At 39.0% G+C, this 13269-nt stretch overlaps 1 protein-coding gene across 2 annotated transcripts in view; it reads right to left on the reverse strand.

Moving 5' to 3' along the window:
* LOC149158306 (preprotein translocase subunit SCY2, chloroplastic-like) overlaps positions 1 to 13269 on the reverse strand; it is a 389240-nt gene that overhangs the window by 146184 nt on the left and 229787 nt on the right. For both annotated transcript variants that reach the window (XM_089436189.1, XM_089436188.1), the window contains one exon: positions 9447 to 9588. In XM_089436189.1, the coding sequence (XP_089292315.1) occupies positions 9447 to 9588 (142 nt within the window). The remainder of the gene's footprint in view (positions 1 to 9446; positions 9589 to 13269) is intronic.

The following is a 13269-nucleotide window of genomic DNA, read 5'->3' on the forward strand; positions in this document are numbered from 1 at the left end:
AAACCATTACCTCGTGAAGCATTTGAGTATCTTTGCCAAAAGCTTGGGACTCTCCTAAGTTTTCATTATACTCTTTGTCTTATCTACTCGTGTAGAAAGGGGGAGTGGAGGTGTGTACAAGTCCGCAGAATGGTTGTTTGTTAGGGGGAGTTACCCTTTGCCATTAATGACAAAAGGGGGAGAGAAGGCAGTAGGAAGAGGTGTCATGATCGCAGGGGGAGTACTTGTGTTGCCATCAATGCCAAAGGGGGTGATTGTTGATCAATGGTTGTCATTGATGTCAACCCAAGCAGCACCAGGGGCTACCTTGATCTTGCATGGGCATTTTGACTTGGCAAATTACTCTATTCTAAGTCCAGGATCTTCTAGATGGATTCTACTCGTCGATATGTTTCTGTTGATATATGGCACCCCATGTAATTCTTCACGGTGTGAGAGATATTCATGTTTGAATTTAGTAACCCTAGTTAGTGGGCTAAAACCCTATGGGGTTGAGGCATGGCACTCACAATTGGTTGTGGTCATTGAATCGTAAATAATTAATCATTTTTTTCCTAAAATCCCTCCAACATTCACTTGTTGAGGACCCTCTCAACTCAAGATATTCATATAAATAGTGACCCTCATATCCTCCTTTAATAGGGATTTTGTGGCTTCAAACAAGACATCGTGGCATTTTCGCTATAACTTTTTTTCTGCGAAGCTTCAGAAGCTGAAATTAAAACCCATTTGAGCCGAAATCTTGATGAATCTCGTGACCGAATTTCAGATCTTGGTTTGCTATATTTTCGGAGATATGATTTGAGGAAGTTAGGGTTTTTGCAGGCTCTCGAATTCCTTGTCAAACAGGTGACGTTGGAAAAATCATCATAACTTTCTCTCTCAGCATTGGATTCAAATTCTGTAAATAGTCACAGAAAGAGGACAGGCTTTAGTTTGTTGAGTAGTGTTTTCAAGGCCTAAGGTCGCAACAGTGACACCTGGCACTTCGTACAAGTCTACTCTACTAAACCAATCTATAATCAAATCATCGTGGGAGATTGGGCATAACTGTTTCTTGAAGAATCCAATCTCGACCAGACCTATGGGGTCGGAAAGAGGACTTTGAGGGCTACCAGAGGACAAAATTTCAGACCCTGCAGATCTGAAATTACATAGATAGAATAGATTCAATATCGAGCTCCTAGAAGGCAAGACAAAGCATGCACTCAAGGATCACTGCAGTAAGGACCACATATCAATAGTCAAGGGTAAGTCTCCTATAGCAAGGTATGTATGATTAGTGTTTACATTTGAAATATGAGTATCATCTCTGACATACGTTTTTGCAGGAGAACATAAGTACATACAGGGTCCCGATTATATCTCTATGTCTCTATATGTCACAATTAGTTTTGATACCACATTTCAGATGTCCTATTCTTGATATTACACATTTGATGCTACATATCCTTGATGCTACACCAAGTCTATTAAATCTAAACGATGTTGTATGTTCATATTACTTGTCTTGTCATAGTTGATAGAATGGTCTATGTTGTTGTACGTAGAACTTGGTCCATCACAAGTCTAGAGTATGTCATCAGTTTTTATTGTATATATCTTTAGGTCAGTCTTGGATATAGTCTTGCATAGAGTCCAGGCCTATATCAAGAGTAGGAGTCTTTGTCTACTACTGCAACAAGTCAACAAGAAAAGTGACAAGCACACTTCAAGTACGCATTGTAATTTTAATTTGTATTTATTCATTATTATGCACTTACATGTGTTTTGCAGGCAAAGGTAAGTTGAAGGATATTTTGTTGTGTTTTGGGATTGGTTTCGCGGGGCAAATTTTGCATGCAGGAAGAAGAAGATTCAAGTACAACTTCAAGAAAGAATTCAAGAGCAGAAGTATCAAATCAAAGGAAGCATCGCAATGGGACATCCTTTGAAGACATGACAACCATTTGTATATTGTGAAGAAGTGTCAAGGCCAAGAGTCATTATTGTAAAGTTGCAAAAGAGTCATCATTGTAAAATTGTAAAAGAGCCATCGTTGTAAAGATTGTAAAGGAGTCATTTGTGAAAGAGTCATTCTACCTAGAGTCGAAGAGGCACTGTTGGGAGGTATACGAGTCACTGTTGGGATGATGTCATGGTTGGGTTGCAGGTCATAGAGTGATTGGGTATTTTGTCAAGTACACGAAAACCATTGTACATCTTATTGTATTGTGGATTGTTGTCCCTGGTTTGGGAATCCACCATCTTGTCTTATTTCAGTCATTATAGGGTGGCAGGGAGGTGCTAGGTAGGTGTATGAAATCACCTACAAGTTGGGTCCTGTGAACACTTCAGGGTGGTAGGTTGGTGCTAGGGTAGGGTGTTGGGGCATCCATTCAATTGATTACTGAAGAAACCAAGGTGTTGAGGCGTCCTTCCAGTGGGAGCTGAAGAAGAATGCTTTTCTAGAATTCTAGGAAGTTGTAGCTTTCATTTCAGTTGGGGCTAAAGATTAAAGAGTTTATTAGAAAAGCTTTTGGTGGGTTTTGACCCGGAGGGGGTTTTCCACCTAAAATTCCATTCTCTATTGTGTTCTTTAATTTACTGTTATTACTACATAAACATTAATAATAATTGAAGATTAACTAACGCTATGAAAAGATTTAAAAGTTCTAATTGCTATGGAATACTCATTCACCCCCCCTCAGTATTTCCAACAATCATAGCACAAATCATAAGCCGAAGAACTCAGTGCAGAAGGGAAGGAGGAAGTTCGAATCTCTGTAGAGGCAACAGTTCGAATCTCTGCAGAGGCAGTGCAGTCCCTTGGGCCAAGAGGGTCAGTTTTTGAGGACATATTATTTCTCTGAGGAAGACGACAAAGAAACTAACTTTTCCAGATCGAGTGCCAGAGGCAGAGGGAGCAACATCAATTTCCTTGCAAAGCAGATCTTCAACTACGACGTTAATAGTTTGCTAGTGCAAATAGCATCAAGAGGGAGGAAGAGCACGCACTAAGGGAATTCTTTCCTCAGGGGAATTCTAGCCCAGAAGTTCGAATTTGCCTAGCAAAACAGCAGTAGTTGTGTGCAGAGTTTCTTACTCCAGAAGGGAGTGCGAATAGTTGGGCAATAGTTGTGTAGAGGAGGAGGAAGAATTCGACATTTTTTGTGGAGAGATGGCATCAACAGGGTTGAGAGATCAAGATCGGTTGGAGGGAGCCTCCAACTATGTGATCTGGAAGGCTAGAATTTATTGTCTTCTAGATGAACATGATCTCAAGACTTACATCAATAGTGTAGTAGCTATACCCGCAAATGCTAATCCACTTAAGAAGTACAAGAAGGAGATGGTGAAAGCAAAGAGGTTGATTCTCGATGGGGTTCGAGATCACGTGGTATCTCACATAGCTAGCAAAGTTACTTCACGGCAGATGTGGGAGGCACTTGCTACGCTGTACGAAGGATCTTCCGAGCAACAAAAGATGTATCTTGAGAAGAAGTTGAGATGCACGAGGATGTAGAAAGGGGAGCGTATAGACCCCTTCCTTACTAGGCTTCAGGATGTCTGAGATCAACTGTCTTCAGTAGGGTCAGCGCCCCAACCTACAGAATTGGTGTTGTTAGCTCTGAATAGCGTTTTCGAAGAATGGCAAGTCTTCGTCCAAAGTATTCTCTAGGCGAGGAAAAATTCCCAGATTGGGATCGTATGTGCACTGACCTGCAGCAGGAGGAGATGACGTGAGATTTGGTGAAGAGCACCATCAGTGGTAGCAGCAACATTAGTGGGACGAAGTAAGTAAAGAAAAAGGAGAATGCAGCCCTCGCATCAAAGGGGCAGCAGGGGCAGCATGGGAGGAAGAAGGATGTTTCCAAGGTCAAGTGCGTCAGATGTGGTGAGCTTGGCCACTACAACACTCAATGTCCTCTCAGGAAGAAGGGCAAGGAGGAGAAGCAAGATCAATAGGTTGCATCCGTAGAGATTGACAATCTATCCTCTAGATTGGATGAAGAGTTTGCCATGATCACCGAGATACCTCTAAGAGTGAGGTGGGGTGATTTGGTTTTGTAGCCCCAGAGAGCTACAGGATGGGCAAGATTCTTGAGGAGGTCCACCTCATGAATCGATACCTTGCTGCGGGAGCCCATAGTATGCAATAGCAGGATGGACCAGTGGAAATTGGTGTAGTCAAGTGCCAGAGTGACAGATGCAGTAGCTAGTACTGGTCAGATACTGGGCAGTGCAGAGCAGAGTTGGCAGCAGTGCAGTTGGCACAGAGCAAAGTCAACAGTAGCGCAGAGGCTTCAGTGACAGCCCAAAGTCTAGCAGCAGTCAAGACTCAAGTGACAGATGCATCACAATGACCACAGTTGGTTCAGTATTTTGGATGCTTTTCCATTGTAGTTGCAGCAGCAGCAGTTGGAGAGGGTTGCAGTGTTGGCAACAGTTTAGCAGGGCCAGCAGTAACATGGATGCAACATTTATCAGAGTTGCGCAGTAGTTGCTGGGCAGCAGAGCCAAACATCAACTGTGTGGCAAGAGGTCGTGCAGAGACAAGGTGTTGCTTCAAAAATGATGTGTCTAGCTCTCCCTCTCAACTAGGGAGGATATACCCATTCCAATGAAGGAATGTACCCATTCCTATAAAAGGAATGTACCCAAGCTCCCTCTCAACCACGGGTTTGTCCAAGCTCCCTCTTAGCTAAGGACTCGCTTCCAAGTTTCTTCTTAATCAAAAACTTGCTTTTAGGCTCCCTCTTACCGAGGAACCTGTTTCCAGCAGCAGCTATCTCTTCTTATATGGAGATCATGGTACCTTCAGCTACTTGTATAGCTCCTCCATTTGATGTCATGAATTTCATCTTCATCTTTATGGAGCGTTCATCTTTTGGGACTTCTTCGTAGGGCATCGACCATCTATGACTTTCCTTCACGAGTCATGTTAGTTAGGTCATCATTCTCTTCATTGGAAAGTGACCTTTTGAGCCACATCTAGCTCTTCTTCATATAGCTACCTCTTCTACGTCATGTTTCCTTTGGGATCTTCCATCCAAATACATGACTGCTTAGTTATAGGTGGCATCCACAACTCCCTTTTGGTAGCCCTATATTAGCCCATCCAGATATTGTTCAAAATATATAAAAAATGAACATCGCATCAGAAATTACCTTTTGTGATGGCCCTTCATCATGACATCTACTTGTTGCAACATCAACATCCTGCATATATATTGACACATCTCCAAGATATTCAATTGTCAAGGGTCTTCTTTCTTTCTAGACTTTCCCAAGGTCTTCATATCTTTCCCATGGAGATATCATGGTCAATTCTTCTAGTCATCGAATGTTGATTGCCTTTTCTAGGTGACCATAGTTGCATCTTTCACGATCTCTTCTTTTCTTTATTCACATATTGCTTCCCAGGAACTTCCAATCATAGTTCCTTCATCTTTGTCAACCACCTCATATTTCATATGAGGACATATTATGTTGATTTCATCTAGTCAATATGTGAACCATGCCTTCAATGCATCTTTCCAACAGAAGAGAACCCTTTCTTTTGATCATACTCATGAGGTAGAGTATCGATCCTAGTTATCTACAACTATATGATGACATGACCTAACTTATCAAACATATGCATACATACCTCTTTTCTTCTTTTGGTCATCTAGACTTCCTTCAGCAACTTCCTTTCCTTGATTGAGAGTATTTCAACCATCTCAACATGTTGCATTCCTTTGTCATCATACCATCATTCTTCCAAATAGTGAATCCAATCCAAGGTGGCATTTTTAGTGAGACACTTGCTACTTCTAAGAGATGAACCTTCTAAAGAAGATTCCAACGGAGGATCTTGATTATCCTCATCCTGCAAATGCTCTTTCCTAATGATGATGATACATGATGAGTTCTTTCTATGCTAGATGACTTTTCTTTTCCCATAAGTACTACTTATGCTTTCAATGAGGTTACCAAGAGCTACTTCCTTTCTATGATGATTGCTACAATCATGTAGACTTCTACATCAGCTATCCTTTCAAGATTTTCTAATGAGCTCTTGTTTTAACGGTATGCTTCTAATATGATGCCATCTTCTACTAAGATGCATTTAGTCATAATGCTTCTCATCTTGACTGCCATGGTAGAGGTATTTTCACCTCCTACTTCTCCTTGCTATGCATTGGAGGAACCCTAATAGTGAAGATCTATCCCTTTGGATTTCTTCTCATCAGGTTCTTCCACTTTTTTGGTGATATGATCTTTATTTCTTTCTTTCCTCTTGTTGTCCTTCTTGAATTTCGGACAATCTCTCTTGTGATGCCCATATTCCTTACAGCGATAGCATTGAATCTTTTCCATATTCTTCTTCATTTTCTGGAGGACCAAATTTCCAAAACTTTCATTTTCTCTTTGCCATTGCAGCATATGCTTGAGTTTGCTCATTTGATCCTACATCACTTTTTGCCTTCAAGATGGTTCCTTCAATTTTGCATAGTGACCATAGTTCATTGAATGGAGTAGCTTGCTCCTTCCCATAGCTACTTGATGTAAAGTTACCACATTCCTTCGGTAGTGCATTAAGCACTATAGTAGTCATTTCCTTGTCATTATTCTACCAACTCTTGTAGTTGGTCCCTTATTTATGACACCCTCATAAAGTATGAGGTTATATCTTCATCTTGTAGAGTTCTTGTCTTAACGAGATCACTTCTCTTGCAGTACTTACGAAGAACAATTCTACAAGTTTTGTCATAGATGTCTTTTGACTTTTCCAATTTTGCTACATAAGAATTCTTTGAGCACTTATTTCCCTTTTCATGTATTCAGTTAGAGCTTGAGCTTGTTCCTTTGGAGGTTTAGTGACAGTACCCCTAACATGCTCAATGAATTCATTCTCTATGAGGATCAAATCTATCCTCTTCTTCCATGCAAGAAAGTTTGACGACCCAACCAATTTGTTGCTCTCCTTGCAAAATGAAGTCATTTTGATAGATTCAAATATAGATATAAAGATACTTACTTGTCAAGTGAAGATGCTCCTTGATGTTAATATCTTCAACTTGATGCCTTCTTGATTTTGATGATGATAGAAGATGTCTTCTTGATGAAGATGTCTTCCTTCAAAAGTGATCCTTCAACAAGAGGGAGATCACCTTGATTCCTTGATGATGATGATTACGCTTCTTCCTGCTTCTCTAGAATGTAGAGACTTTTAGATGCTTCAATGTGTAGTTCTTCTATGGATGAGCTAGGGTTTTGAGGTCTTCTTACAACTTCATATTTTGACCCTTCTTTAGATTTTCGGCTTGTTGTTGCAAGACTGCAATTTTGACTTCTCCTACAGAAACCCTAGGTCATACATGCAACTGGAATATGGACAAATTTGGCTCTTTTTTACTTCGCTTGACCTTGACTCCTCTTGACAATTCAGCTTGCTAAATAATCCTTCTTTAACCCAAACTTTGGTTGCTTTGAGTGACTGCAATTTTCGGCTTCTATTGCTACAGAATGATGCCCCTAACCTTCGCAAGTGTGGAGAAGAAGTTAGAACTAGCCCAAAAACAGATCAGAAAATGCTTCGCTTCTCCTTCCTTCTTCCTTCCTTGGGTATTAGGCTTCTTTTTCTCTTTTGATTGAACTTCTTGATGCTTCTTAGATGCTTTTCTAGAGCTTCAACCCTTGAGTGTCCTTCTTTAAGCTGCCTTTCCTTGTCTTGTCACCTTAGTTATGATACCATGTTGAGAAATATAGGGGCAACTAGATTAGGTGATTTCTCTTACTTTGATAATTGCTTGTGATGTATTTTTACTTAATTTGATTAGCTTCTTCTTTCGCTTGATTATTATTAGTGTTCTTTATCATCAAACAGCTACCAAACAATAAAATCAATGAGACAATAGGACACAATATGTAGGCGATTAGCCAGGGCCAAAACCTCTCCAACTGAGAGGAAAACCCACAAGAATTCTTCTCTTCTTATAGAACTTCAATTGACGAATTCCAAGACCTATGACCCTTAACCAAGACCCTCCAAGACCAAGTCAAACTTTGCTTCCAACAACTTCTGCAATTTCGACATACCGTCAAATTCTTCTGGAACTTCGATCTTCCTAGCAAATTCTTCTGCAACTTTGCCCTGCCTAGCAAACTCTTCTGCAACTTCGACTTGCCTAGCAAATTCTTCTGTAACTTCAACCTACCCAACAAATTCTTTTGTTCAACAAATTCTTCTGCCCAGCCAATTCTTTTGCCCAGCAAATGTAGAAACCCTAACACGAGAGAGAGAGAGGCCCAAAACTTCGATCTAGTTCTTCTCCTTATTTTTGTCCTTTTCCAACTTCTAGTTCTTGAGAAGATCGAGTTCCTTCTTATTTATAGGCTTTTGAGAGGTATGAATTGCTAACTTTAGGCCAACTTGTCCCTTCATGTAGGTTGACTTGATCTTTGCACCATGACGAAGTCTTGGAAGGCCTTTGACCCTATTTTGATTCAAATAAATTTTCTTTACAATATGTAACATGCCCAAACGGGTCTTCAGTACATGACAATGACTCAATTGACTTTATGACAAACCTAGAAGCACTCAGTGGGTACTTGACCTAAAAATGAATTTCCCTGGAGTATGAAACCCATGCCTCAAGAATAACAATATTATATTTACTTTTATCTTTTCATTAAATACATAAAATCATGATTACATAATGTCATTGTGAAGACTAAACCTAGTTACATATTTCAACAATCAAGCACACACTTACTCTTGGAAAATAGTAGTATCTCCTAAAAAATAGGAATTATCTCCTACAATTAAGGAATGAAGCACTCTTGCTCTTAAAAAATTGGATTTTACCTAAAATGAAAGTGGAATTTACTAAAGGTGGTTAATGAGCCCCTAGTTTAACAACCCGTGGTAATCATCCCTGGTATTACATATGGTGGAGCTCAAGTGTGCTCTAGGAAAGAGATAATTATGCGTGTGAGAGAAAATGATGCATGTACACCAACACTTAGTTAAAGGACATTGGAACATCTGAAGTGCAGGTTTGGGAAGTAGGGCTTTTGAACCTTGATGGTACATTAATTGTACTTGTTCCCCTATAGATCTTCACCTCTTTTATACTAATTGTATGTGTACCTCTTGTAAAGCATGCTTTATTCAAACTCTTGTTTTCCTTTCATTATTCTACTATTTATTGGAGATTCCCTAGGAATTCCCAATGTATATCCTGGTCATTATATCTTTTGCAATCCCATTAGCCATCTTTTGCCATAATTGGAAATTAGTATTTCAATTAAATTAAACTAAATCACAATGTGCACCCACTAATTAGCAACAACTACGAACAACGTTTAACAGCAAAAATTGTCTAGCACTTTCATAGCATATAGAGAATCATTTTCCACATCTGTGCACATGCCAAATAGCATGAAGAACAAAATACTTTGTCTACTGATCTGACCTGACAGTTGGTGCTAGCTTGAATGCATAATACTGCAACTTGACCTTCCTGCGTCCTTCTGTGACCAATACTGCCCACATGGTAACAAATGTAAAAACCCCCAACAGCACAACCACATAAGGCACCCAGTTTACACCACTGCCTGAAAAGCATGGATAGCAAAAAAATAAGCATCAGGAACCATTTATTATAATTCCCCTCCAGTTAACAATTTACTGAGTCCAAATCAGGCACTGATTTTATTTTAGAGAAAATGTTTGATATGTTGAAGCAGGAAACCCATGGGCTTAATTTTCCATTTACTACAAAAGTCAAAGACGATAGAGAAATTCTGTAAGAAATAGTAAAAGGAAAATATCCCAAGGACAGAAGGCCATGGTCATCATGGAATTTAAAATGCAGATAACTATCAACCTCTTACATGACAAGGGAAAGAACAGTTTGCAAGCACATTGCCATTTCAAATATGTATGCAAAAGGTAAAGTTAATAACTTCAAATGACTATTCCAGAAATGTTACCAAGACAGCTCTGCAGCCTGGGACAAAAGGTGACAAGTACATGCAAAAAAAGCATAAAATGTTGTTTTAAAGTTTTTACATCTGGCACTTCAAAGTTTGTTTAATCAACCATGAAACCCTAAAAATGCACCTGTTAGACTGAGACATATAAGAGAGGATTTTCCATCTCAACTCTTATACAAATATCTTGGAACAATTCTGAGTAACGTACACAACATTTTACATCATTCATTATTATTGCTCAGTTGAACCCTCTTACATTCATATTCAAGTAAGGAAAGTCTTCCAAAATCTTTGCTCATAGGTTAATAAACAAATACACATACAACCTATTTCTCGCAACCCGTTCTGCTTAAAAACCAAAATTATAATCAGAAACACCAGATAAAAATAGGTACACGAAAAATGGGTATCATGTGGGTTAATAAACAAATAAAACCAATCTCTTGCAACACATTCTGAATAAAGACCAAAATACCTAAAAGAATATGCTTGTTTAGAGGTCTATGCTCAACAATATTAATCTCTAGGATCCTTTCAAGCCTGTACAGTGCTATCTGACAATGAAAACAACTCATCTACCTTGCCTCTCAAATTGTATCAACAGCACCATAGGTTTCACAGTCAAAGAGGGCTTCCCTCTCTCACCAACACTATTCGGGATTTATAATATATATTGATGACTCAGAGTCCTTTCATAGGAAGCACACAAGATGGTGATATAAGTCTCCCATCACATTTCTATCTCCTTGTTTCTATTCATCCTACATAGACAACATGATCCTCTTAGTCTCATCACCACAAGAGTTTTGTTGAAAAATTGGGGCTGTGGTCAGTTTTTTTCATCATCAAAAGCCAACGAGAATGAACTTGATTCCTAGCTGTCCAAGTTGCATAGTTATCTGAACCAGTAGACCCCCCGGACCAGGAACCGATTAGAACCGTATGGAAACCAGTAAAAAAACAGGACCAAAAAACCGGTCAGCCAAAAACACATAAATTATGCGAATTTTAAATAAAAACATATATATTCAAGTGCATCCATATGAATCCAAACCATTTATACACAAAAAAGCAAAAATTCTCATTTATATAGCAAGTAGGGGTGCACATAACCAAAATAGCTCTGAATGCCATCCATCTCTAAACAGAAAATACATCAGCAAACAAGCTCCACATGGCCTCTAGCATCCAAAAAAAATTATGCTACAACAAATACCTACATATCATCAAAATCATTTCCTATATTGGGATCTTTGTCATCAATATCACCCTCTAAGCATTAAAACAAGATAGAAAAATCATAGCATGTCAAGTCAAGATTTTGTTTGAGTGATTGGAATTTTTTTTAGTAGGCTCATAATAGAGGAGTTCAACAACCAATGCCAGTAACATCAAGGTACATAGAGGGCTTGGTGCTCTTGATTAAATACTAGTTCCATACCCTCATACATGAGAAAATTCAATGTAGCGTTGCAATCCCCCCAATCCTGAAGTCCTGGAAAACTGTCAAATCCACTGGATTTTGAGTGAGACCTAAAATTCTACTTTCTCCATATGAAATCCAATGAGGTCAAACCACTATCAAACATAAAAAAATAAAGTAGAATGTCACTTTTAATTTAAGAATTTAACATTACCATGAAATGCATAGCAATAGTAGGGCTATATGCTTGAATTTTAGGCACCTATTCTGGGCTAGTGCCCAACATTAAAAGAAAAAATGTAAAACAAGCCCCACTAGCTATGTTCTACATCACTTTACTATACCAAACTGGACAAAAACGGTTCAAGTCACCAGTTCAAACAGATCTTTGCCTCAAAACGGTCAGACCGGTCTGAATCAGCCAGACTGGTTCGGTCATTATAACACTGCCAAGTCGGCCTCAACTGGGCAGGTTGGCCCCACCACTTGAAGGGGTTTGACCCAAGGTCAAAACCCCCTTGATGAGACTACTATATATTGGTATTCATTGAACTCCATTTGGACATCACATCACATCACTCACTCATTTGACCTGTTCTAGCAAGGAAATTTGCTCACACGTGTGAAGGAGAAGAAGGAGACGTTGACCAACGAGTTGAGTTTCAACTTTCTATTTGACTTCTGTTGACCTGCATTGGCTTGGCTTGATTCTCTGTCGACCGAATCTTTCAATGTGGATTAGAGACAGAGTATTCTCTGGATCTTTAACTGTTTGTTGACGAGTTTTGTCTCTGTTTATGGGCGTTGAAAGACGATTGACTACAGGTCAAACCCTGCAGTTTGACCAAAGTTTGATTGTGGAGTTGCAAGTCGAATTTTGTCCCTTTGACTAGCTTACTGCAGGCCGAAATTCGGCCCTTTGACCAGACAGACTTGTGAGCAAATCATTGACTTTCTCTCTTTTGACTCATTTTGACTTGGCATTTAATTTGGTCAACGGTTGACCTTTGACTAGAATATTTTGATGTACAAATTGGTTGAAATGGACATTCTCTCATAAGGAAAGGTTGTTGGGTTTTTCTTCTTGGAGTGGGGTTTTCCCAGGGTAATTTTGGTGTCTCTTGTCTCACTGTTTTTCATTATGATCTCTATTGTTCTACTACATTTAATGGCTGAAAATTTCTAAGTATAAGTGTTTGATGATTGGAATGTTCTAAGAAGTTAAAAATGTATAATTGGAAGTAGATTATCGGATAGAAAATCTTTCTAGTCTCCTTGCAACTAGAAAAATCAGCATGGTATCAGAGCTTTGGTGAAGGAAAGAGCATTGAGATCACATATCTGCAATTTGATTGATCACCATTACAAGATCAGCCTTGAAGAATAAGTCATTCTCTAAAGGTTTAATTCATGTCCTAGAAGACCTAGTTCAGGAGACTTACTCCAAAAGAAGGCCAAAAGTCTATTTCATTATCACAGTTCACAAGAAAAGCAAGGTTTTGTCTATGCTTAAAGAAGCCGAAAAACTCAGAAACAAGTTGCAGAGGGGGCTGAAAATCTCAGAGGCCAATTTGGGGGCTGAGAATGCTCAGGAATCATGATCAAGGTTGCTTGGGAGCGGGAGCAGGAAGCGACATTTTCAAAAGCTCCCGGTTCAAGAGCAAATCAAGAGCAAATTTTTATATAATATATATTTTTATATATTTTGATGCATAAATGTCAACATAAGCATGTAGAATGATGAATTAGATAAAAAAAAAATATAAAAACATGGATTGAACCATATAACATCAATCATCTAGAAGTTATAATCTTCATCAACCACGTCCACAAGTTAGTAACATACAACATAACGAGTCTCATGATTCATCAATCTT

The sequence above is a fragment of the Pinus tabuliformis genome, chromosome 5_2, assembly GCF_031772625.1.
Source record: "Pinus tabuliformis cultivar Carrire ecotype Pingquan chromosome 5_2, CPIR1, whole genome shotgun sequence".
NCBI lineage: Eukaryota > Viridiplantae > Streptophyta > Pinopsida > Pinales > Pinaceae > Pinus > Pinus tabuliformis.